The sequence below is a fragment of the Sapajus apella genome, unplaced genomic scaffold (assembly GCF_009761245.1).
Source record: "Sapajus apella isolate SASKATOON/1434 unplaced genomic scaffold, GSC_monkey_1.0 scaffold22, whole genome shotgun sequence".
In the NCBI taxonomy this organism is placed as follows: Eukaryota; Metazoa; Chordata; class Mammalia; order Primates; family Cebidae; genus Sapajus; species Sapajus apella.
Window position 1 is genome coordinate 28,728,572 of NW_022436962.1, and position 27,196 is coordinate 28,755,767.

The 27,196-nt window shown below is 42.1% G+C and overlaps 2 protein-coding genes across 27 annotated transcripts in view; one reads left to right on the forward strand and one right to left on the reverse strand.

The window, feature by feature from the left end:
* The window catches only part of COQ8A (coenzyme Q8A), a 45,979-nt gene extending 35,903 nt beyond the window's left edge, over window positions 1-10,076 (forward strand). For 7 of the 8 annotated variants that reach the window (XM_032289492.1, XM_032289485.1, XM_032289486.1 and 4 more), the window contains 5 exons: window positions 230-371; window positions 692-799; window positions 1,009-1,074; window positions 1,361-1,447; window positions 2,031-3,136. In XM_032289492.1, coding sequence (XP_032145383.1) covers window positions 230-371; window positions 692-799; window positions 1,009-1,074; window positions 1,361-1,447; window positions 2,031-2,315 — 688 coding nt within the window. In that variant the 3' untranslated portion in view covers window positions 2,316-3,136. Of the gene's footprint in view, window positions 1-229; window positions 372-691; window positions 800-1,008; window positions 1,075-1,360; window positions 1,448-2,030; window positions 3,137-9,147 lie in introns of those variants that run through there. The other variant, XM_032289488.1, reaches the window with a different exon arrangement.
* Window positions 6,037-27,196, reverse strand: part of CDC42BPA (CDC42 binding protein kinase alpha) — a 327,338-nt gene continuing 306,178 nt past the window's right edge. For 12 of the 19 annotated variants that reach the window (XM_032289464.1, XM_032289476.1, XM_032289477.1 and 9 more), the window contains 4 exons: window positions 24,953-25,138; window positions 19,275-19,392; window positions 10,866-11,023; window positions 6,037-10,446 (listed from right to left, as the gene is read on the reverse strand). In XM_032289464.1, coding sequence (XP_032145355.1) covers window positions 10,315-10,446; window positions 10,866-11,023; window positions 19,275-19,392; window positions 24,953-25,138 — 594 coding nt within the window. In that variant the 3' untranslated portion in view covers window positions 6,037-10,314. Of the gene's footprint in view, window positions 10,447-10,865; window positions 11,024-19,274; window positions 19,393-24,952; window positions 25,139-25,159; window positions 27,167-27,196 lie in introns of those variants that run through there. The other 7 variants (XM_032289483.1, XM_032289480.1, XM_032289479.1 and 4 more) reach the window with 5 other exon arrangements.

Genomic DNA, 27,196 nt, shown 5'->3' on the forward strand with positions numbered 1-27,196 from the left:
GGGCCTTGGCTGGGCCCTTTGCATGTTTCCACCAGGGAGGCAGAAGGGACCACATTCAGCAGCTGGTGAAGGCCCCTCTGGCTCTGAGGGGGCAGAGGGCTCAGGTTGCAGCCCGGGCTGAGGCCATACCCTGCCTGGGATGAGGGGCCCTCTGCCTGCTGGGGTGTGTATGTGTGTCGGGGAGGTGTGGAGGGGCTGTGGCCAGGGCATGACCTCCCGCCCCACCCAGGGAGCTGCTGAAGGGCCACCCCTTCTTCTACGTGCCTGAGATCGTGGACGAGCTCTGCAGCCCACACGTGCTGACCACAGAGCTGGTGTCCGGCTTCCCCTTGGACCAGGCCGAAGGGCTCAGCCAGGAGATACGGAATGAGGTGCGTCTGTGCCAGCAGACAGGTGGGGCCGGGGTGGCCCTGCTGTGTGGCTATTTGGTGACCTAATGGTGTGAGCCATGGCCTTGGAGCCCTGAGGTGCTCCCTAGGGGTGAGGGGCGGTGAAGTAGCACCAGTGGGACTTAGGGGGACACAGGGCAGCTGCTGCCTTCCTTGGCCCAAGTGACACTGGGAATCAAACAGTCCCAGGGGTGGAGGGGTTGGGCAAAATAGGAGGCAGAGGTTTTTCTGGCCCCAGACTCCCAGAACACCAGGCAGTGTGGTGCTGCCTGACTGACGCAGGCCCCTCGTGCTGTCCCCAGATCTGTTACAACATCCTGGTTCTGTGCTTGAGGGAGCTGTTCGAGTTCCATTTCATGCAGACAGACCCCAACTGGTCCAACTTCTTCTATGACCCCCAGCAGCACAAGGTGAGCCCCAGGGTGGGGGCACCTGCAGCCAGACCTAAGAGCTCTGAATGGGGTGCGTGAGGCCCTGGTCTGCCCCTTATCCTGGGAGTCAGCAGAGCACTCAAGGTTTGGGAGTGGGGGTCTTCACTGCCCTCTGTTGCACCCCTCCCTGGCCCCACAGCCCCACCACCGAGCGCCAGGGCCCACCTTCTCCTGGTGTCTTTCCCCAGGTGGCTCTTTTGGACTTTGGGGCAACACGGGAATATGACAGGTCCTTCACTGACCTCTACATTCAGGTAAGGTCAGGAGAGGCGCCTGGCCTTGGCCCATGTTTCTCTGAGGCTGGGACAGGATGTTGGGGGACTCGGGGCAGGGGGAATGACTGGGGTCCTGACCTCATTCCTTATCTGTGCTGCCTGTTCCTCAGGTCTGGCGACAGCAGCTGCCAGGTGTGTCACAGCACTGGCCTGGGCCCTGTGCAGGGAGAGGGTGGGGTGGGACCGGGTGTGGCACTTGGCTCCTTGGGATGTCAGAGCTTTCTTTCCGTGCTGCCCACGGGTCCCCTCCTGTGCCTCTCCACAGATCATCAGGGCTGCTGCCGACAGGGACAGGGAGACTGTGCGGGCAAAATCCATAGAGATGAAGTTCCTCACCGGCTATGAGGTCAAGGTGAGCAGGGCTGTGGAGGCTCCCCTGGACCTGCTGATCCCCCAGCTCCTTGTGTAGGAACGGATGCCAGCACAGGGGGCAGCTTCCCTTGAGAGGCCCCCAGAGCCTGGGCCCCCTTGTGCACTGTCTGAAAGCTGGGGCCTGCCGCGGCCCATGCCGCTGTGCTCTGTGCGTGAGATTTTCTGAGAGAGCTGGTGAGTTGGGGACTCTGGACTTGTCGTGACGCTCGTTTCTGCCTCTCACTCTCGCCCACTTAGGGCTTGGAGTCGGGGCTGGACTCTGTTTTTTGGCCAGAACAGTGTTTTTTTTAAAACTCCGAATGAGGGCCGTGAGGCAGGCTCATCCTCTGCATTGTACCACAGGCCGCACCGCTCCCTTTTGTATTGCATCATCAGCCCAGTTCACACATTACCCTGCGGTTCCCGGCCCCTGCGGGTTTGAGTTTATGCCTGTTACCATGATGTAATCCAGTTTGCAGCAGAGCTTTGAGTAAGAACTCAGCACTCCAGCACCACGGGAGGAACCCAGGCTGGTGGAGGGCTCTGGTGTCTCACCGCCATTTACCCTTCCTCTCCTGCTCCAGGTCATGGAAGACGCCCACTTGGATGCCATCCTCATCCTGGGGGAGGCCTTTGCCTCCGATGAGCCCTTTGATTTTGGCACCCAGAGCACCACCGAGAAGATCCACAACCTGATTCCTGTCATGCTGAGACACCGTCTTGTCCCCCCACCTGAGGAGACCTACTCCCTGCACAGGAAGATGGGGGGCTCCTTCCTCATCTGCTCCAAGCTAAAGGCCCGCTTCCCCTGCAAGGCCATGTTCGAGGAGGCGTATAGCAACTACCGCAGGAGGCAGGCCCAGCAGTAGGGCTGGGGCCCAGGCCAGCTCCGAGGGTACTGTGTCCTTCAGACAGGCCAAAAACCAGTAGGGAGGTGATGGTGATGCTCTCTTTAACTCCTTTGCCCAGTTAGAAGGGGTGGCTGGTTCTCCTGGGAGGCAGGGGCCACCTGGAGCCCTGGAGCCAGTGTATTCCACAGTTCCCGTCACTGAATGGTTGTAGGGTGAGAAGTACAGGAGTGAAGATGAAGCCCCACTGTGGGTCAGTCTGCCTCAGGTGTCCTCTGAAATAAGTAGGTGAAGATGAAAGGGCAACTTTTTCTTTTCCTGATGTCAATGTTAAGCAGAAGGGAGAGTCCTTACTCCCTTCCAACCTCTGCTCCAGTTCAAAACCCAGAAACCAGAACACAGATATGATTGTGGGATTTTATCATCATCTGTGTAGTAGGGGGTGTGTGTATATGTGTTTCTAGAGTGAGATTTGTGTTTTCTGCCCTTTTCCTCTCCGGCCAGTGGTCTGAAGCTGGGAGAGATGCTGATCTAACAGTGCCAACAAGTCCTCCTTAAGCCTGCAAGGCTCAGGCCTGTGGGGCTGGCGCTCACCTTTGACAGCTGAATGTTTCTAAAGAACTGCTGCCCCAGGGGGAGGACAGGAGCTGCAGAACAGGCAATGCCAGACACACTGGCTGCTGCTGGAAGGCAGAGTGGGGCCCCCTTCCTCTGTCTGAGGAGAGATGCAGGTGTCACCAGTTCCAGCCGAAGCCTCCTCACGGGCTCTGTCAATTTTTGTACAAGTCTTATAATTATTGAATCAAGTTGTTTTAGTGTAATAAAAACGCTTGTGAGAAGTGCTTTGGTGCGGTACCCCCTTCTGTATTCTGGAGGATGACGATGAGCTGTACTTTCTAGCTCGTGGTAGTGTTTCTTTTCTGACCTCATGGTCAGAGCAGGCTCAGTGGCACCCCCTATTTGCAAGGTTTGGGCCTGGTTCAGCGTGAGGCCCTTGGTCCTGAACCTGGAAGGCTCAGCCCGTTCACTGTAAGAGGGGAGGTGGCAGGGGTGGAGAACAGGAGGCGGCTGTAGTGTCACTGCTCCAGCCCCCTGGCAGGCCGTACCACACTGCTGAAGCAGCTGTACCCAGTGATGGTGGCAACTGTGGGAGGACAGTGACATTTGCCAGCAGGGCTGGTGCCTAGTCTGCATCGCAGCAAGACCCCCTCTAGACATCAGCTGAAGTTGGGGACCCCTTCCTGAAAAGTGGCTTTTCCTGAGGCCAGCTTCATTCCTAGGTAACAGGACAGGCTGGACATTCAGCTGGGGCCCTTTCTACAGACCTGTGAACACTTGAAAGGGCATTTGCAGACTGCAGAGGTCCAAAGGAGGCTTAGAGGTATAAGCTTTCAAAGTTCTTAAAGAAAACTTGCTTTTGAAATTTGGGACTGCCGAATAACAGGCCCAGTAGGTTCTGGGACAGGATGGAGAGGCCTGGGGGGGTGTCCGTGAGGCCACCTGGCTAGCACCGGCACCCAGCACCACTGTCAGATCCTGGCTGGAACTCTTGCAGCCCTCTTAAGGGTATTTGCTGCTTTTTTTTTTTTTTTTTTTTTTTAAATAGGTGCATGTATTTTTTCATTTTTTTATGCAGTGAAGATTTTAACTGAGGTAAACATGAGATAACATCATATACTGTATGAATTCATTTTTCTGAAAAAATGAAAATGACTTCATTGAACAAAAGGGACTAAAATGACCTATTAAAATTAAAAAGATTTAAAAATATTTGTTTAGGTCACTAAATATTTTTCAGTTTTTAAATGATTTAATATTGTTACAAACTTTCTGAGTAAGTACTATGAATTATAAATCTGGAAACCATCATTCTCAGCAAACTGACATCGAACAGAAAACCGAACGCCGCATGTTCTCACAGGCAGGTGTTGAAAATGAGAACACGTGGACTCAAGCGGGGAGTATCACACACTGGGAGCAGTTGGGTGGTGGGGAGGCTAGGGGAGGGACAGTGGTGGGTGGGGAGGGATAACATGGGGAGAAAGGTCGGATATAGTCAAAGGGGGAATAGAGGCAGCAAACCACCTGGTTACGTGTGCACCTATGTAACAGCACTGCGTGACCTCCGCATGTACCCCAGAACCTAAAGTAAAAAAAAAATAATTCATAGTACTTACTCAGAAAGGGTATTTGCTGCTCTTTAGCGAACTCTGCAGCACTCAGATCTGGAGCCACTACCCTGCAGAGTAAATAGCAGGGGCAGAACCCAGGCCAGCCCCAGCCAGGGCTCTCACAGCCTCTTCCTCTCAAGCCAAACAAGTCAAGCAGCAGCATGGGGGAGCGGGGGGAGGGAGGGGAAAAGAACAGAGACAGCATTTGCTTTCCCAGGGACCATAACTGCTGGGAGAGGAATTTTCTAAGGGGAACTGGAATGTGGTTTGTGTGCCCTAAGTCTGAGAGCGGCCGAGAACTAGAGGACTCCCTGTGAAGACAGTGGGGAATCACTGGATTGCAAATGACTCTAATCCCCAGTAAAGCCGGCTCTGAAACTGGACAAACGTTATTTTGACTTTTCCTGTATCGTGATGAACTACTCTCCGTGCCCACCCATTCACATTGAGGACGTGGGGCATGAGAACATGGCAAATGATGACTTGATTTTCCAGGGCCCGTGTCTTTGTATCGCTAACATCTAGTGAAGGGCCAGACACAGTGCAACAAAAATAGTATTTGTTACTGTAGGCTTTGGTAGTTACTCAAGGACAAAACACTGAGCCACAGGCTAGAAGTTAGATTCTGAGTGCTTTTCTATATAAACTCGTGACACTCCAAGTGGGTCTTTTTATAGAGGGAAAAAAAGGCCCAGAGGTTAAGTGGCAGAAGCAGGATTTGAACAAGAGTCTGGTCTTACAGTCTACACTAAGGGGACCAAACTAAGGCTGGCAAACTATGATGGCCCAAGGGCCAAATGTGGCCCACTGGATTCTGTAAGTTTTGCTGGAGCGCAGCCACGCTCCTTCACATGTGTAGTAGGCTAATACCGTTTCTGCACTGAAATGCCACAGCCTGGGAGCTGCAAGGAACTAGATATATAGCCCACAAAGCCACAAGGATTTCTTAACTGGTCCTTGACAGAAAAGGGTTGCCAAGCCTTGTTCTAAAGCACTGCACAGCTGATGTCACAGCAAGCCAACAGAACAGTAACAGCCACAAATGTCAACTCCACGGGCAATGGGAACCGGGAATGTTCTCCAAATAACTATTTAGCTGCCAACAGTTTAGGAGTTAAAGGAGTTCCTTTAATGCCACCCTTGGACTTTACCTGTATGTTCTTAGATGCACCATTCTAACTCCAGAAAAGCAGGACCAGTTCAGTTTAAGTGACACAAAGTCAAACTGCTCCCACATTCACACTGTCAGGAGCACTCAGGAAACCTCATGCAGGCAGAGCTTGGTCTTGTGGACTGAAGTAACAGCAACAGGGAAGTTATGGCCAGGAGAGGGGAGTTGAAAGCTTCAGGAGAATTTAACATCACTCTTACCTGAGCTAAGGAAGAAATTAAGACAATCCTAGATTAAACCACGGGGCAAACTAACCCCATGTCCTTTTACAGCATAAGGAAGCAGCCTGGATGAGGAGGGAAGCCAGTAGAAAGCGAGAGAAGTGAGATGCGGAGAGGCAGCACCTTTCTCTATTCCTCAGACTTTCCAGTGGCTGTTAAAAAGACAAAATACTCGATGCTAACAGTTCTCTGTTTTATTGCAATACATCAAAGTCTGGTTAATATTAAGTGATATCAACATAAAATATTGGTGAGGAGTCTTTTGTGACATTTTTTACTATCCCACCTTAAATATTTCTGTGCAAAAGAATCCACATCATTGTTTGGTAGCAGAGGATCTCTTTATAAAGTTCCCTAAGACATTGAGGGCAAAAACCAAACAAAAAATAATGAGTGACAGGCTAAAGCAGTATCTCTTTCCCCCTCCGTACACACATGATTTGTCAGCATTATATTCTAACCAAAAAATGATCACACCAGGCCATGCAAAACTGTACAATATTACAAGAAAAACCCTAAAAAATGTATAAAATGAATGATATTACACTATCAAATAAAAAGGCAAGTCATTTTGTTTTCATGAGATTTCAAGGTTGACTGGAGTCAGCTTCCCCCAGACCTGCACTGGTGTCCTGTGTAGGGAGGGGTGCCCAGCCTGCTGCTGGTGCTGGGTGGGAGCTTGCACTCTGAAGAGGGAGGCCTCCTTATCTAGCAGGAGTGCACAGAGAACTCTGGACTTGAGTAGCAATTAAAGTCACAACAAGAAAAGAGGTTTTAAAATGGGCTCAATGAAATGCAGCTCATCCAGTTCAGGGCTGGGCCAGAGAGTGGGGAGTGGAGTGCCCAATTCAACTCTTTGTGCTCAGCCGATGTGTGCTACAGCACAGTCTGACTGGCAGGAGAGCCTGGCTGCTCTGAGCACCCCTCTGTCTAGTGGATGGGGAGCCTTAGGCTTGGCAAGGCCCACCTGCTGGGAGACTGCAGTACTTGTGATCCTGGCCAAAGGCGGCAAATCGCCCTGCTGCGTCCATGCTTTTCACGTCTGCTCACCCCTGCTCTGGCTTTTCCTTAATGATACCTGAGATGCCACATAAATGTAACCAGTTTTTCTCAGAAACAGATGTGGCCACTAAGTAACAAAATGACATAATTCTATAACCTATGGAAAGAGAGAGGCTGAGAGCCAGCCAGGAATGACAGATTGTTGCTGGAAACAAGACAGGAATTTCAGATTCTCCCCTGGAGCTTGGGTACAATAATTGGTTGGAAAACCAAATAGCTGGGGCCTTTTTAGTTGTATCTCATAGCCTTAAAGCTGCCCCCTGGGAAATAACATGAATCACTAAGTGTGTTGGGGGTCTGTATAAATCCATATATAATAACAAAAAATGTAAGATCTACTTTAGCAATCATTTGACAAGGAGCAAGGCTTTTCTTTTTGGCAAAAAGAAATATATATATGTACGTAATTTTAAACACCCAAAGCACAAAACATGATTAGTCAGAATTCAAGAGTAGATAACTTGGCTGGACGTAGATAGCACCAAATACTAACGCAGATAGACTATCGCAGAAATGCCTCTGCATGTATTTTTTCCATTGAGAAACAAGTTCCTGCTGCCATATAAATTTTTTAAATGTCTGGCATGAAAACAAAAGATGACTTCAGATAGTAACAAAATAGCTTTTCTGTGAGCTTTGTTAGGGACTCCTCTGAATGGTCATTGTTTTTTTCCCCTGGAACCCACTCCTTGTCTTTTCAAATCATTCTCAGAAGCTTCTGGAGGTAACAGGCTTCATATTTAAGGGTGGGATAAAGCCAGTAGGATGACCATTATTGTGGGAAAAACCTCCCCAAAACTATTACCCTTGGTAGAGTTTCTCCCCTAAAGCCTTGCTTTTAGAGCCTGCACATTTGGAAATGCTCTATTATAACAGAAGAGATTACCTGCCATTGCAGTGGAAAAATCAAAGAGCGCTATGGGGCAATCCATGGGGTGAATATGGACAAGCCATCCAGTTAGCCTGGCAACCAAGACAAGCCTCGGTAGCTCTCTCTCATCTGCTCTGTTGGGAGGCTGAAGAGTATGACCCGTTGCAGTGGAGCCTAGACTTTCGGTAGGGTTATATTTTGATCCTAAAAGCATCCTTTGGAAAATAAGCACCTATAGGCAACAAAAATTCACAATTACTCGTCAAAGCTACCAAGTGATGGCTTATGTTGGGTCCTGTTAATCTTGGCTTGAGATGGCCTCCTCCCTGCCCGAGAAGAAAAAGGAGAGAGGAAAAGGCAAGGGGAAAGGAAAGAGGAGGATGGGGAGGTTGGGAAGAGTGGGAAAGACAGGAGGGGTTCGAGCTGGTCACGAGCACCCAGCAGGGGATCGGCTGGGTGACTCCCTTCTCTCATGTGGAGTGACGAGGGCAAGGATCTACCAAGACACATGATAGTGACCCCAACTACAGGGCTGACCCTTGGTATTCAGGTGACAAAAGTATTTTTATACTTCTTTCCAAAAAGCAGAAAGATTTTGGAGATTAGAATTGTGCAGTGAATTACATCTATCCAAAATAAAGTATAATCAAATCTGAGCCGGCACCAAACCCAGAATGTTTAAATGTCAAAGCTGTTACATGAAAATTCCTGACTATAGGCGCTTGCAACGGAATGCCCAGCAGGATCTTTCTTCCCCTTCTGCATCTCAGAACCTTCTCCACACAGCAGCATCACCTGGAAACAGCCTCAGCTCCCTGCACATGCTGTAGGCCAACATGGGCTGCTGCCAGTGACACAGAGGTGGAGTCACAGCAGCAGTGAAATGATGGCCTTAAACACTGCAACCCAAGTTAGCAACTGCAGGAAAACGCTCTTCATTTTCGCTGAATTTTAAAGACAGATTCCTGTCTCTATTGCTCAGAGAAACTTAAGCGAAAAGTAAAAGAGGCAAAATCTCTTTCCTTTCATGAGATATTTTTATTTTTATCTCTTTCTCTACTTGTGTGCTTAACTGGTGAGATGACTCTTTAGAAATAGATTCTGCTGGTTCTGCATCTCATTTCCTTATGGCAACTACAACAGGAGGAATCCAGTTGGAAATGCTACTAACAGCACAATCCAGCACCCAAGAGAGGAACACAGCCTTAGCGCCACGCTGGGCTCGCCCTGGCCTGTGCACTGGGGCTGTCCCATCCATTTTCCACTGGCTAAGGGGAATATTTGGTTAAGGCTGTTCAAGCCCTTGCTTTTGAGGTTTTACATTATTTGGTAATAAAAGCCTTTCTTTCTTCCCCAGGCTTATCTGAAGAAGCTCACACTCATCCTCAACAAAATGGACTCCTCCTTGGGAAGCATCTCCAGCCCTGGGATGGACACTTTACTGTGACTTAGGGAGGGACAGGATTAGCCCAGGAATAAAAGCACTTTTAGAAACTTTTTCTGGATCTTCAAAAGCTACAACACTCCTTGTACCCTTTCAGATGGAAGGGATCAGGTGTAGAATCGTATATTTCTACATTTATCTGAGGAAGACAAAGTACAATAAAAAGTGAGAGGTGTTCAAATTCTACCACTAGGAAAAGAGATGTCTTGGGTAGAGAGGAGTTAGCCTTTTGCTGCTGCTGCTGAAGTGGCTGTGAATGTTTGGTGCCCAGCCCACACTCCAAAACAGCAAAACCAGGGTCTGCAAATGTCTTCTAATGCTCCCCAGGTGACTGGAGCCTACGACCAGTTTGAAGACAGGGCAATAAAGGGAACTCTCCTCTCCCTCTAAAAATGTGAGCTTGAGGCCTTTCTACCCTTTACATTACTTAGCTGGGAAACAGACAAGAAACAACACATTTCTTTAAATTAAATCATCTCTCTTATATATGCATCCATCTTTTGTTGAATACAAGAGGCTTCTTTTGACTATATACATTCAGTATTTAACTTCTACATTTATGTATTCATTTAAACTCTGTATTGTAGTAAAATATGCATTGTTTTAATTCATAAGGATTTCCTGGCAACAATCAGGTTGACTCTCACCGTGGTTGCTGAGTACAAGAGCTTGGTGAGCCACTCCAGGGATGGATTTTCCCCTTCGGATGCAGAGAATCGGACTACAATGAGACTCTACTGTGAAAATAAAATCTGTCTAATCTTATTCTTATCACTTACATTTGTGTAATCCATCTATTTAAGCTACCTTTGTGGGGAGGGATAAAATGTTATTGAAAGCAACTCTAAGTGCATGGAATGAAATCAATGTTAATCTAAGCTGCTATGGAAAGTCTAACTTTGCTGTTGCTGTTAGGCTGGGGGCGTGGATCTGAGTCAGGTTGTCAGAACTTCTGAATCCCTGTCTTGCTACTGCTGCCAGCCTGTGGTGGCTTTCAGGCCGAGGTGGAGGGAAGAGATGAAAGTGAGAGGAGGCAAGTGGCAGGGAGTGGAGAGCGAGAGGTCCCAGTGCTGAGGCAACTCACGGGTCCCAGCTCCCACGGTCAGTGCTCTCCAGAGAGAGGCTCTTGGTCTTTCGGGGTGAAACTGGGCTTGGGGGGCTGCTCAGGTTGGAACTGTTGGAAGCTGTGGAATGCCTTGGAGAGTCAGAGTCCTGTAAGGCCCAAAGTAACACATCAGTGAGATACAGGGTGAGAAGGGGAGACAGGCAGAGGGGCTCAGATTACCACCACCCCTCCAGCCACCCTGACCAAATAACCCCATGGGGCTTCCTCACTGTCAGTATAAAGCCCCTTCTATGAGCTGAGGAACAGGCACAGAACATACATGCTCAGTTCTTTCTGTTAAAGATGGTGGTATCTTCACACAAAAGCCAGAAGTCTGAACACCTCTGGGAAAATGGCAGTTTGCAAACCAAGTGACTGGACTTGCTGCCCACTGTCCAAGAGTGAATGCTGGCCCCTGACCCCTGACCCCTGCTGCAGTTGAGGCCAATCCCAAGGTGGTGGGATTGCTTGGGTAGACGCACTAGTCTTTCTGATACGTAATGTCTCCGGACCCCTGCCCACTCACCTCTCCATCAAAGTCCCTCGCTGGGGCATCACTTCCTTGGTCCATGCCTCCAGAGGACAAAGAGCCCTCTGATGGGGAGGGCATGGGCTGCCGCTTGGCATTGTAGCTTCCTCCAGAGAATTCCCTCTTTAACGCGCTGCCATTCTGTGTGGATGACCCTACAGTACATCATGTGGACAAAATTTTACATATGTGGAGATGACAATCCTCTAGAAAGCACACAGACTGCTGAGCTGGTGGGCCATCCTTTGCAGGCCCCAGACCCCTCCTCCCCTGATGCACAGTAAGTCCAACTGTGGTACCTTTGCCCTGAGCTCAACCCGAATCCAGCAATCTCACTCTTTCTTCCTGTCCACCCCAGCCATAGGGACTCCCGGTGAGCGAGCAGCACTCTCTAGGCTGTGCCATCTGTCCAGACGCCCCAGTTGCTAACAATCCCCTGGGATCCCTCCGGTCTCCACCTGCCTGGTCCTGCCTTGCAAGTCTTTCCCAGCTACTGATGGCTCCCAGGCATCTTTCGCACATCTTTTTCATGACATTTATAAAGTCATGTTCTCATGTGCCTACCATTCTCCTAATACATGGGGTGTCTCTGCCTCTCCAGGGCCTAGCACAGGACATGGCACATGGCAGGCTCAAAACAGACGTGCTAAATAAGAAAGCTGGGTTGAACCATCCCCAGAGGCCATGCCACCCAATGCAGAAATACCACTTATCTTCTAGAAACTTTTCATAAAACCACAAAGAAAACATAACAGTACTTTTACTTCACAGGGCAAAGAGCCTGAGATACAAAATAAAAATGAGATTTTCTTCAAAGCCACTCTTTGTTGTGTTCTGAGTTGGGGTACCTAACAGTGGACCAGTAGCATTCACAGAAGGAAAAGGGAAGACCCAAATACCCTGGGGAACCTCGGGGCTATTGTCAGTACCTATTTAAAGCTCTCAGTATTCCCTACTATTACATGGCTTTTGCTTAGACACCCCTTAATCGTACTGAGTTTGACTATTAGGATTATTGGTCCAAAAGACAGTGTGGAGGTTTTAGCACAACTCTTAAGGTACAGACTCTGTGCTTGTTTCACTTCTTGCTTAACATGTCTCAATTGTTTTTTACATTAAGAATTCAGTGAAAATGTCAAAAAATAATAGTTTAAAGCAGCACATTTATCTAATGACCACCGAAATACAGAAGTGTTCATTCATAAATAAACTGAACAAGAGCCTGCTTGGGCAGACTCTGGCCTTGGTAATCCCCCTTCCACCTCCTCTCGTCAGTTTCTCTGCAAAGCCCCTGGGCTGCAGTCCAGGCTCCTTGGCATTTCCTCCACACTGTAACTGACTGCAGATCAGCAACATTGGTGGTATACTGTTCAGCATATGACAGAGCTTTACAAACACCAATGCCTGGCCCTATCCCGGAACAATCACAGGAGTTTCTGATTTAATTTTAAAAGCTCTCCTGTAATTTTTGCACATTGATTTTGTATCCTGAGACTTTGCTGAAGTTGCTTGTCAGCGAAGAAGATTTTGGGCTGAGACATTGGGGTTTTCTAAATGTACAATCATGTCATCTGCAAATAGAGACAATTTGACTTCCTCTCTTCCTATTTAAATACTCTTTATTTCTTTTTCTTGCCTGATTCCCCTGACCAGAACTTCCAATACCATGTTGAACAGGAGTGGTGAGAGACAGCATCGTTGTTTTGTGTTGGTTTTCAAAGGGAATGCATCCAGCTTTTGCCCATTCAGTATAATATTGGCTGTGGGTTTGTTATAAATAGCTCTTATTATTTTGAGATATGTTCCATTAATACTTAGTTTATTGAGAGTTTTTGGCATGAAGGGGTGTTGAATTTTACCAAAGGCCTTTTCTGCATCTATGGAGATCATCATGTGGTTTTTGTCACTGGTTCTGTTTATGTGATGGATTACGTTTATTGATTTGCACATGTTGAACCAGCCTTGCATCCTAGGGATGAAGCCAACTTGATCATGGTGGATAAGCTTTTTGATATGCTGCTGAATTTGGTTTGCCAGTATTTTATTGAGGATTTTCATATCGATGCTCATCAGGGATACTGGCCTGAAATTTTCCTTTTTTGTTGTGTCTCTGCCAGGTTTTGGTTTCAGGATTATGCTGGCCTCATAAATAAGTTAGGGAAGATTCCCTCTTTTTTTATTGTTTGGAATAGTTTCAGAAGGAATGGTACCAGCTCCTCTTTATACCTCTGGTAGAAATTTGGCTGTGAATCCATCTGGTCCTGGGCTTTTTTTGGTTGGTAGGCTATTAATTACTGCTTCAATTTCAGAAATTGTTATTGGTCTATTTAGGGATTCAACTTCTTCTTGGTTTAGTCTTGGGAGGGTGTATGTATCCAAGAATTTATCCATTTCTTTTAGATTTTCTAGTTTATTTGTATAGAAGTGTTTATAGTAATCTCTGATGGTAGTTTGTATTTCTGTGGGATCAGTGGTGATCTCCTCTTTATCATTTTTTATTGTGTCTATTTGATTCTTCTCTTTTCATTAGCCTGGCTAGTGGTCTATCTATTTTGTCAATATTTTAAAAAAACAAGCTCCTGGACTTGTTGATTTTAAGGATTTTTGGTGTCTCTGTCTCCTTTAGTTCTGATCTGATCTTAGTTATTTCTTGTCTTCTGTTAGCCTGTGAATTTGTTTGCTCTTGCTTCTCTAGTTCTTTTAATTGTGACGTTAGATTGTCAATTTCAGATGTTTCCCGCTTTCTCCCGTGGGAATTTATTGCTATCAATTTCCCTCTAAGCACTGCTTTAGCTGTGTCCCAGAGATTCTGGTACATTTTGTATTTGTTCTTATTGTTTTCAAAGAACTTATTTATTTCTGCCTTAATTTCATTATTTACTCAGTGGTCATTCAGGAGCAGGTTGTTCAGTTTCCCTGTCATTGTGTGGTTTTGAGTGAGTTTCTTAATCCTGAGTTCTAATACGATTGCACTGCGGTCTGAGGGACAGTTTGTTACAACTTCCATTATTTTGCATTTGCTGAGGAGGGTTTTACTTCCAGTTATGTGGTCAATTTTAGGATAACAGTGATGTGGTGCTGAGAAGATGTGTATTCTATTGATTTGGGGTGGAGAGTTCTGTATATGTCTATTGATATTGATTCCTCTTGAATCAATGTGCAAAAATCACAATCATTCCTATATACCAATAATAGACAAACAGCCAAATCATGAGTGAACTCCCATTCACAATTGCTACAAAGAGAATAAAATACCTAGGAATACCACTTACAAGGGATGTGAAGGACCTCTTTAAGGAGGAATACAAACCACTGCTCAAGGAAATAAGAGAGGACACAAACAGATGGAAAAACAGTCCATGCTCATAGATAGGAAGAACCAATATTGTGAAAATGGCCATACTGCCCAAAGTAATTTATAGATTCAATGCTATCTCCAGCAATTGACTTTTTTCACAGAATTAGAAAAAAACTACTTTAAATTTCATATGGAACTAAAAAAGTGCTTATATAGCCAAGACAATCCTAAGCAAAAAGAGCAAAGCTGGAGGCATCATGGTACCTGATTTGAAACTATATTACAAGGCTATAGTAACCAAAACAGCATGGTACTGGCACCAAAACAGACATACTGACCAATGGAACACAACAGAAGCCTCAGAAATAACGCCACACATCTACAACCTGATCTTTGACAAACCTGACAAAAACAAGCAATGGGGAAAGGATTCTTTATTTAATAAATGATGCTGGGAAAACTGGCTAGCCATATGCAGAAACTTCCTTACATCTTGTACAAAACTGGACCCCTTCTTTACATCTTGTACAAAAATTAACTCAAGATGAATTAAAGACTTAAATGTAAGACCTAAAGCCATAAAAACAATAGAAGAAAACCTAGGCAATAACATTCAAGACACAGGCATGGGCAAAGACTTCATGACTAAAACACCAAAAGCAATGGTCACAAAAGCCAAAATTGACAAATGGGATCTAATTAAACTAAAGAGCTTCTGCACAGCAAAAGAAACTATCATCAGAGTGAACAGGCAACCTGCAGAATGGGAGAAAATTTTTGTAATCTATCCATCTAACGAAGGGCTAACATCCAAAATCTACAAGGAACTTAAATTTACAAGAAAAAAAAAAAAACATCAAAAAGTGGGCGAAGGATACGAACAGACATTTCTCAAAATAAGACTTTAATGTGACCCACAAACATATGTAAAAAAAGCTAATTATCACTGGTCATTAGAGAAATGCAAATCAAAACCAGAATGAGATACTATCTCATGCCAGTTAGAATGACAATCATTAAAAAGTCAGGTAACAACAGATGCTGGAGAGGATGTGGAGAAATAGGAACGCTTGTACCCTGTTGATGGGAGTGTACATTAGTTCAACCATTGTGGAAGACAGTGTGGCGATTCTTCAAGGATCTAGAACCAGAAATACCATTTGACCCAGTAATCTCACTACTGGATATATACCCCAAGGATTATAAGTCATTTTACTATAAAGACACCTGCACACGTATATTTACTGCAGCACTGTTCACAATAGCAAAGACTTGGAACGAACCCAAATGCCCATCAATATAGATTGGATAAAGAAAACGTGGCACATATACACCATGGAATACTATGCAGTCATAAAAAAAGATGAGTTCATGTCCTTTGCAGGGACATGGATGAAGCTGGAAACCATCATTCTCAGCAAACTTAGGAACAAAAAAACCAAATACTGCATGTTCTCACTCGTAAGTGGGAGTTGAACAATGAGACCACACGGACACAGGAAGGAGAACATCAAACACTGGGGCCTGATACGGGGTGGGGGGTTAGAAGAGAGATAGCATTAGGAGAAATATCTAATGTTGATGAAGGGTTGATGGGTGCAGCAAACCACCATGGCACATGTATACCTATGTAACAAACCTGCACATTCTGCACATGTATCCCAGAATTTAAAGTATAATAATTTTAAAAAGGTTTAAAAAAAGCTCTCCTGATGATTCCAGAAGTTCCCTTGGGCTGAGAATCACTGACAACCTCATTCCCCAGGAGATTTGCCTCCCCCGGCACTCTATCCCCACCACTAGGTTTTTCCATATGCTCTGATCTTCATTTGTTGACATGTTTCTTGGGAAATGTACCCTGTTTTTTTTGATGTGGAGCTTCTGCCTCCTTAGATTACAACCTAATTGAAGGCTATAAAATGTTTTTTGAGTTTTCTTCCAATTCCATGCCTAGTTTAGTACTCAGTTCAACAAAAAACAAAAAATAGCAAAAAAATTACTTTAAAATTTTGTTACTCTGCACAGAAAGCCAAACTGCCAGAGACTTCCAATGTGCTGCTTACTAATGGTGTGAACTCAAGCAAGTTATTTTACCTTTCTGAGTTTCCATTTTCTTTACCTTCAAATAAAAAAATAAAATTCCACCTTAGAGGACTTTGTGAGAACAACTCAACGCATGGAGAGTAACATGCAAGACAAGAGGTTTGTGGGGGCCCGCACCGTGCTTCTGGTCTTTTCACTACTCCCTTCTTACTGTGTTTGTCACGGATCTTGCTGGGACTGTAACACAATATAAGGTAGATCCCTTTCTAAAACATAAAAACATTCTGGTCTCAAGGGTTTCAGGTAAGGAATTCTGGACTATTACTTAATTCCTAAAGTTGTTAACACCTTTGCACCCGACTTCTTGATAACTTATAGTTAGTAACAGCTTACATCAATTATCAAATCTAGCTGCCACTAATAAATAGATAATAAAAGTGGCTGTCATTTTCCCACTTGGCAAGATTTTTTCATTGTGGTCAGGGTACAGATGACTTCTGGAAATAATGACAAGAAAGTTGCAAACTGTAAATTTCAACATCTGCTTGTCAACTGAAAGCTCCTTGAAAGCACGCTCTATGTCTGCAGCCCGCCTCCAAGATGATCATCCCTTCTAGTTTTCACTCATATGTAGTCCCCTCCCACACAGTACCAGGGCTGGTCTGTGTGATCAACAGCATACTGCAGAAGTGATGATACAGCACTCCTGAAGTTAGGTAGAAGACTGTTGCTTCTGTCTCTCTGATCACTTGTGCTGGAGGAAGCCAGCAGCCAGGCCATAAGGATACTCAGATACTGTGTATGGAGAGGCCCACACTGGCAAAAAAGGGAAGCTGTCAACCAACATTCAGTGAGAAACTCAGACCTGTCCACAACCACTGTGACTAAAGAAGCAGATTCTTTAGTCACAGCTGAGTCTGGAGGTGACTGTAGCCCCAGCAGACAGCTCAACTGCAATCTCATGAGAAACCCTGAACCATCCAGTCTATGATATTCCTAGATTCCTAACCCAAGGCACTGTGTGAGACACTAAATGTTTGGTATTTTAAGCTATGGGATAATAAAGGTTTGCTATTTTAAAGATTCTAATTTGTGGGATAATTTCTTATGCAGTAAGAGATAACTAATACAGCATCATTCATCTTTACGGTGCCAGAATCTAAAAAAAAAAAAAAAATACTTGGGCACAAATTGGGTTCCAAAATCAGTATTTGCTGAATAAACAGCAAATGAATGCAGGAAACTCAATCTGCATCAGAAGACTTGAACTCAAATATCTAACATTCAAGAATACAAGGCAACAAGTTTTCTGACTGAATGACTTTTAAATGTGAAATTGCATTTAGTGCTGTTACTTTCTCTTAAAGTTCATTTGCATGGAGGTGAAAAAGGTTTCACTGAAGTTGCACCTGGTATACTTTGGGACCTCACTTATGTTGGCACACTTGAGTGACACTGTCTCTGATCTTGAAGCAAATGCCATGCTCCTGGGAAAGCACATACTAGAGAAAGTTACAGAAAAGCAACCCTTCGGCCAAGAACAGTTTTCCCCAAGTGAGAAGCTGCAGTGATCACTTGACAATCTATAACCTCATTGCTTATAATCCAGGAAATACCTAAGACTGTGGTTAATTCGATGGGAGTAAAATTTATTTTTTAAAATTAGCCAGATGTCCCATCTGTAAATTCCTCTCATTTTGAGGTAAGTAGCTTTTAGCATCTTTGTATAATTTTATTCAGGTGGACAGTATCTTTTTATACACCTTTCCTCCCTTCTTCCCCCACCAAAAAGTTGCTCTGCAACAGTAGCTGAACCTAAGTGCACCATAGAGCACAGTTTTTTCTCTCTATGGTCCCTTAGCTCAAGGTTCTAGTTTTAAAGCATAGAAAAAAGATGCTGCAGTTCCAAGTACAGTTAAGAAAAAAAAAAAAAAAAAAGAAAGAAACGAGAGAGAGGCTAATAAGGACTGAGGGATGCCTGACAGCAGGTATTAGGTCATATATGATTTTTACCTCCAGCACCTCAACCGAAGAGTTGGAACCTCAAAATGTGTCCTGCATTAATGTTATCTTTATTGTAGTAAAGGGTATAATCTTGCATCTATTCCTGGCTTGCTTTCAGTGAATGAAACATATGCATTTTTTGCTACCTCGGGACCTTTGGACATGCCTGGAATGTCCTGCCCAAGCCCCTTCTTAAGCGGTAGTAAATGGAAGTAAATGGAATCATCCTAAAGCTCTAACAGGAAGTCTGGGAGTCATCTTTTTCTCCCTACTTTTCCACAACTATTCATCAAGTCTTACTGCTTTTAACTCTGAAAATATATCTGGAAAATCTATCTTCTTCTTTCCTTCTGCCCCTGCTACATCCCAAGCCCTCATCAGTCCCCCTGGGACCACTCTGAGTCTCCTACCTAGATGCTGGCTTCCACTCTTTCTGCCTCTCATCCATTCTTGGCAGACTACAGGATTGTTTTAAGAATGTAAGCTGAATGAAGATTCTTCCCTACTTAAAAGTCTTCCCTTTGCTTTTGAATAAAGTGAAAAATGTCTTACTTTGGTCTTCAAGTCCCTGTTGGTCTGACCCTTACCTGCCACTCTGCTCTATTTTTTGTTACTTCCTCACCACCACCATGCAGCCACACTATCCTCCTTTCAGTTAACCAAACATTACTCAAACAAGACTCCACATCTAGACAGCAGCTGTGATTTTCCTAATTATTCTGCCCAAGTAGGGATTCATTCCCAACAGCTACCCCTTGTTATTTTCTATTATCGTATGCTGCTTACTTCCTTCAGAGCATTTATCATCACAATTTGTAATCATATTTGTCTTCCAGATGGCCTGTACACTCTAGAAAAACTCTGAGACTATTTTCTTAACAACTGCATTTGTGCCTATTAGGTATTACCCAGCAGGGTCTGAGACACTGCAGTCACTTGAGAATGTACTGGGCACACATAAGTGAAGGACATGTCACCCAAGGGATGGGAGGCGAGGGATTGCGGGGCGGGGGAGTGGTCGCCTTGCCACGAAGGTACCTTCCTGCAGCCCCGGCACTTACTTGCTGACAGGCCACTGCTAGCACTCATGGAGCGGCCTGGCTCAGGGCGGGATTTGGTGATAGATGGAATACTGACCGAGCCACTGAATACTGTCCGATTTTCCTGAGGCCGAGGGTTCTACAAGCAAAAGCGAGAGAGACATCCTTCAGCCAGAAAGAAACTGATTTTCTGCAGAGATGTCTATTTTTCACTAAATTACCAAGAAATAAAATCATCTTCACCAGAATGGTAGAGTAAGGAACGGCAGATTATATAGTCTTTCCCACCCACAAAAGCAATAAAACCCTAACATGAAGTAAATCTCATCCTAATCAGGGATAAGTACTTACACTTACTGAAACACTTATCAGTAAACAGCATTTTTTTGGTTGTAAAAACAGTAAGTAAAAGTTACATGGTTAGATGTGACAGTAAAGTGTAGAATTACATGGACATTTGCAGATAACTGAAAGCTTTTACTATGTATAACTTTTTTTTTTGCTTAACAGCTGAATAAGTCCATTTGGAGAAAATTCTACTAAAATTATATTCTTCTCAAGAAAATGATTTATTGATGTTATACCAAATGTGCCATTTTTATGTTCACACCCCCAGTCACCAGGCATCTTTGCTGACTCACACCAATAGTAGTACTAGGATTAGAAATAAGATGCTGCAATATTCACAACCCAGGTGAAGTTAGTTAATTTGGGAATATTAGTTTGAAAACTAATTTCTTATATAAATGGTCTGGATTTTATTTCTTAAAGTTTATAAACAGATTTATATACATTTATTTGGAAGATTTATCTACTCTTTATTGATTTTTCCATTTAATTACTGAATGATTTTAGTGTCTGAGGCAGGACAATGGGCCACAGTATGTTCTGCAAATCACACCCCCAAAAAGAACAGACACAGAGGTGGTGTGTCGGGTGAGCTGTCTGGTTACGGCTGAACAGGAAGCATGCAGCCTCCCTAAAGGCCCCAACCTTTTTCAGACCTGGAGGATGAGATGTTGGGGCTGACAAAGGTCCAGAGGAGGGAAAAATATTTTAATATTCTTTATAAATCCTAGAGCAGGCAAGCTACATAAACCATGTTATTCACATGTCTTTTAACACGCACAATGCTCTTCTCCATTTGTTGACATAATCCCAGCTTCATGTAAGCATCTTCTGATGCAAATGGTCTGGATTTGATTTCTTATAATTTATAAACAGATTTATATATATTTACTTGGAAGATTCATCCACTCCTTATTGATTTTTCTTTCATAGCTACAAAAATGATGGTAATCTTACTAGGCTATTGTCAGTCTCTCCTTCATTGCCTGCTCCTGAGGGTGTGCCATAAAGGCAGCATGGCAGCTATGAGCACAAGCTATGGAGAGGGACTTGGCCCACTTACATCTGTGCTAGGCAGCTGACTGACAGCAGGGCTCAGGCTGCTAAACTCTGAGCCCCAGTTCTCTAAGCTGTATTATGGAGATAATAACTGCCTCTTGGGACTTGTCTCAGGATGAAGCTAATTATACTAGTAAAAAGAAAGCATGTAGCCCAGTCCCACTATATGCCTTTCCCCTGTTCTAGTAACAACCTCATATAGCCATCTGTAATATCAAACTTCCTTTTAGTCACATCGAAACGCAATTCTGGCCGGGCATGGTGGCTCATGCTTGTAATTCCAGCACTTTGGGAGGCTGAAGTGGGCAGATCACAAGGTCAGGAGTTTGAGACCAGCTTGGTCAATATGGTGAAACCCTTCTCTACTAAACATACAAAAAATTAGCTGGGTGTGGTGGCACGAGTCTGTAGTCCCAGCTACTCAGGAGGCTGAGGCAGGAGAATTGCTTGAACCGGGAGGCAGAGGTTGCAGTGAGCTAAGCTCACACCACTGCACTCTGGCCTGTGCAACAGAGTGTGACTCCATCTCAACGACGACAACAACAACAACAACAACAACAACGACAACAACAGCAATTCTGCTTGGTAGTGCAGGGCACCACAAATTTTACATGTGTTAAACAAGATCTTAACTCTATAATGAAAATGCAATGAAAGAAAATCACACATTAAAAGCAGTAAAAAAATTCATTTTGTGGCTTTTCCAAAGGATCAATTTGTTAAGTAAAGCCAAATAGCTGAACTCCAAGTTAAAGTACAACATGCAACTTTCCTTTGAAAAGAGATGCTCTCTTCATATAATGCTATAGGCTACCATTACCATAGTGCAATCCTTATCTTTTCTACACTATCAGAAAATCACATAGGTAGTCACAGCTACTAATACATAACAAAACATGACTAGAAGATACATTTATTAACCTGGTGTTCTCTAGGTGCTAACTAGCTCATTAAAATTGTTTGCTTTTTTTTTGATTATAAAAGTAATACTCATGAACGGTAAAATACATAAGGAAATCACAAGAGACCAAAAAAGTCACCTGAGAATTCACCAGATACTATGAACAATTTGATGTGTTTCCTGCCTATCTTTTCTTCCAACATAATTTCTTTAAAAGAGTTGATACTGTATCATGCTGTTTTCAAATGCAAAAGAACACCAAGCTAACTAGTATATTTTTAAAAAATGTTACAACTGTTTGCCTCATTTTACTGTTTCAAAAAAACACAATCTCTTCTCATCATTTTGGGTTCAGGAAAAATTACAATCTTTCTTCTAATAGCTTCACGTAGAGAATACATTAGAGAAATGTATCCACATACCTGCCATATGTTGATAAACTGTTTGTGGTATGACTTACATTTATTCATAACTTATGTTTAATGTTAATAGAAATCTATCTTACCTAAACGGTTTTACAAGTTTCAGCAAGAGAAAAGGCCTAAATGCTTAAATTACATTTTACACATTTTACTTAATGTACTCATACTTGCCCTTTAAACACAGAAACCCAGGGGAACAGTGTTGGTAGGCACACCTCATCCATACTCACCACTTCAGAGTCCTCAGCTTTTGGGCTGACAGTTTAGTTTGTCCTGGTTATTTAGTAAGCACATGGTTCCCTAGCCTCAGTTCTTTGGTAATCTTATAATTTCTTATACTGACTGCTATTACAACAACACTAAACTCTCCAGCACCTAATATAGTTAGGTACTGAAAGATATTTGCTGAATAAATCAATGGAAAGTGAATAGGTTATATCTGCAATCCCAATTTTTTGAATATTGAGATTAATTCAGATGGCAATATTTCAAAATATGATCCTTTCTGTAAAACACAGTGTTTCAGTTAATATTGAAGTTACAGAACTGTGTGTGTGTTTTAAAGATACAAGGTAACATTTTATGCAAATACTTAAAAGATGACGGTCTTCTTTGCTATGATATTGCATAGGTTAAATAATTTAACATAGAATACAATGAAATGAGCACAAATACTTAAGGCTTCTGAGGTTAAAAGCAACAAGCAATAAATAAATGTACTAATGTGGCTAAAAATATTTTTCAGTTATAATAAAAGTCTAGAACTGGAACCTGAGGTTATGGCAAAACAACTAAAAAAGGGCCAAACTAGCACTCAGGAAAACATGCATTAATACCACTTGAAAAACTACAAAGCATACATTTTGAAGAATCACACATACTGAAAGTTGGCAACTAGTGGGACCTAAATTTAACTGCTGCCATCTATATGCCATCTACATGAATTTGGTTTATCTACCAAATTTGCAAAGTCCATGTAATTCTTAGCGCATTATTTAAAGCAAATGCTTTTGCTTTTCTCTAAGAAAATAAAAAAATTAAAAGGGAAACAGTCAATGCTAGCAATTCAACAGTCACACATACAGGAGCAACCCTGTAAGACACAAGCAATGTGTGAACAATACAGCAAAGAAAAGCTCAAAGGAGATGGAAATATTAGTTTCAAGTTGTACATTTTGTTGTTGTTTTTCTGTAAACCTTAAGATATGTTGATGCTGTCCTTTCCTATTAAAAAAAACCTACCCTAGAATAAATAGCAAAAATTAAGGCTGTAAAATATACCTGTAACTTAGTAACAACACAAGCTGAAGTAATAAAGGAATGACAAAAAAAAAAAAAAAAGTTTTGTTAAAAAAAAAGTTTATCATTCAGTCAGCTAGAGTTAAATAAACTTCACTATAAAGTGACAAGAAACCTACGCCTCTGGTCCTTTCAAGGTACAAATATGCCTAAGATTAGGGTAAGACTTTCATTTGATGGTACAGTATTTCTAGTTATAGATGACTAACTAAAGCAACATTTTCATAGTCTTTTATATGAAAGTTATTATCATTTTTTTGAGACAGTCTTGCTCTATTGCCTAAGCTGGAATGCAGTGGTGCAATCACGGCTCTCTGTAACTTCAACCTCCCAGGTGCAAGTGATCTCCTCGCCTCAGCCTCCCAAGTAGCTGGGACCACAGGCATGTGCCACCACATCCAGCTAATTTTTTTTTTTTTTTAATTTGTAGAAATGGGGTCTTGGTATGGCTTCCCAGGCTTGTCTCAAACTCCTAGGCTCAAGTGATCCTCTTGCCTCAGCCTCCCAAAGTGCTGGGATTACATGTGTGAGCCACTATACCCAGTGAAAAGTTCCTGATTAACATACAAAATTCCTCTGGAATCCACTCGCTGCAGTCTAAGAAAACTAAGGCTTATTTTATCATGGTTACTTTGATTTTTGTCAGATAAGATATTTAAGTGATATAATAATTTAAATGTCAACATTTAAAACATTATAATTTAAAATAATTTTACAATACAAACAACAAAAAATCAACTTCCCATCCTATAGGTAATTTTCTAATTGGAAAATTAGTACATATATAAGTACAAAAATTGATCTACTATTGCTCTAAGTTAGGGGACACTATGAGAAGTGGTTTGCATGATACAATTAAAACATTTTACTACCTGCAAAACTAACTTTAGAAAATGTTCCCTTGAAGTTACTGCTAATGGACACATGAATATTCAGCTTTAATGGCCACCAGCTCTCCACCCTACTGCAAAGCCACTGGAAGCAAAGATGTAAGCTGAATGGAAGGGATCAACAGCAGCTGCCACAGTCCTTCAGAACGCAGTATGCTTTTTAAATTTTCCTCTCTCTCTTTAGTTTTCTTACCTTGGATCCTGGTTGGAAATACATGCATTGCAGTAACTCAAAGATTAGTAAAATCTAACTTATTTTTGGAATTTTTGTTACTCAATTTTTTTTAATTTGGAGATTTTTAAGCTTTTCAAAAAGGGGTTTATTGTACATAGGTCTGTGGACGGGCTCTACTACAGACTTTAACCTCACCAAATATAAAACATTTCACTGACTTGAACTGGTTATAGGGTAAGAAGCTAAGAAATTCAGAAATTCTGGGAGCCCTTTTCCTATTTAACAGAATAGAGATCTATTTCTTATGATGGGAGAATCTTTTACTAAACACAGACAAATCTTTAATACTGTTTCAAAAATAAAAATTGAAATATTCCCTGTTCCTCTATCTTCTTCCTCAAAAGAAGAAACAAAATAGAAATGGGAAGGAAAGAAGAGGAAGATAAACAGAGGAAGAGTAAGAGTAGCAGTTTGGCAGAAGAGAAATAGGCCAAAGGAAAAGGTTCACAAGATGGCACCATCTCAGCGGTGTTATTTGTTAACGCAAGCAAAAGGAAATCCATACATGGTTAGTAAAAGTTAACACCTGACTCAGCTGTTCATACCCTCAGAGTCATAAAGCTTGGTGTACCAGGGACAGAGCGCAGAGACGGGGAATATTCAGGGTTTATGGAATCAGGAGAGAGAAATTTTTCAGCAGAATTAACAGTCATGTGATAGATGTGTTCAAAGTTGATCGGAGAGGAGATCAGACCGGAGTGATGATGAGGGGATGGATAAGGGAAACCTGGCTATCAAAAACAAACAAACAAACAAAATGAAAAAAGGCAATAAGGTGATGAAAATGGATTCACATTTCACACAACATGCACATAGAACAAATGAAACAGTATCTGATATCAGAGCTGAATCCTTAATGAAATACTTTTAGGCCTTAGAAAGTTAAATTTTGTAATACTCTTGCCAGTTACTTAAATAGCTGATTTGCAAAAGATCATTCTCTTTATAAAATTATTCTTTTATTAATATAGTTAAGTAAGGAGAAATTGGACTTTCAGAGATACAGAACTTTCAGAGTTTAGTTCAGTATTTTCTTATGCAACACAATCAAAATATGGCAAAAATCTACAAAAAATATTAAGGATAAAAAAAGCAAGAAACAAGCAAGAAAATGAACAAGTGAACCTACAACAGCTTCTAAATAATTGTGTTATGAAACTGTTTCTTTAGAAATCTAAAACCATGTAAAACCATTCCCTGATTCTGTGTTTGGTTTTACTGATTTTATTTTCTTATAACAGTTAACCATGGAATATACTAATTATTGGTTTACCTTTGAGCAGCCCAAGTTTATCTCCATTTAGACACTCAAAAATAACATGTCTGTTTTTTAATAAGGTAAAAATCTTCCCTTCAATGTTCAGGTATATTTTTTTAAAATGAAATAATATCAAAGATAGAGAAAAAAGCTTTTGAATTCAAGGACTAATTTTAGAGATAAAATACTTCTGAATATTCAGAAACTATCACTCAGTAGCCAGTCACCTTCTCTAATGAGAATTTTCAAGGTTCAGTTCTTGAAGAACAGTTATGTTTCCTGAAAACATGATCCCTTCATTTGAGGCAGAGGGTGAATAACGTGTTGGAAAGAATGCTAACTGAATCCAGCATGGCATTCATGTTCCCATAAACTGAGATGAACCTGCTTTGTAAAAACATCTCATAAATTACCTAGGCTTAAAAGAAATGCTCCTACGTAAAATCTTGTTTTTATTCTAGATATGAATAAAATGAGTACTTTCTGAGGTCGTACCGATGTACATGAAACTTTAAAAAGCAAAATTACCTCTTAAAGCTCCAGGATGTCATTGAGCTAGAAAATATACTTTTATTAACAATTTTAGTAATGGATAAAAAGCTAGGAGAAATGAAATATGCTAAAAATAAATCTTTTAGAGGTAAAGTATTATTCTTGCATTCAAATTAGAGAAAAATTTGTTGTTTATTACAAATATCAACCACATATTAAAAACAATAAAATATTTTAAAAATTAAAGAAACATGCCATCTTATATTAATTGCTTATATTGACTTGGCTCACTTAGATACAAATAAAGTTTTGCATCTGATATAGGAAATAATAAAATGACTCCCTTAGCCTCACTGCCCCTTCCATATTCAAAAAACAAACAATCCTGTTTAAAGATCATCTGGTATAAAAGAAACAGAATTAAATTTCTAAAGACATACAATAAACTTTCTAAGCTTATAAGTATTTCAAAGGAATGCAATACTGATTTGAATAAATTAAAACATAAAAATGTCTGAGACATATCCTCTTTGACTAGATGACAACATGTGGCTTTGTTATTTAAGAACTCATATATATTAACATTAGATAAATTTAACCTATCTTTATTTTATGAGACAGTTCATAATAATTCTATTTCAATGGAAAGAACATATTAACATCTGAGAATATGTCAGAATATCACAAGCTTTTCAACAGATACATACACAGGTAACAGGCATACAAATTATTATTTTCAGACATGCATATTATTGTATTTACTAGTGTCTACTCTGAGATAAAGATGGTTCTGGGCACATAGTAAGTGCTCAATAAACGTCTGTTAGATAATTAAATGGATGCCTATAAAAAGCCCCCGGTTATATGTCCTTTGGTAGTAAAATAGAAAAAAGTCATGTGAAAATAAAACCTGGTTGTGAGGAACAGGAATTCGGACACAAAATATTTGATACGAACTACATGTACAGATGAAGAAACAGGTTTCAAAAATTTACACCAACTTCTTGTCCTGGAAATACAAAAGCACTTACATGATAAG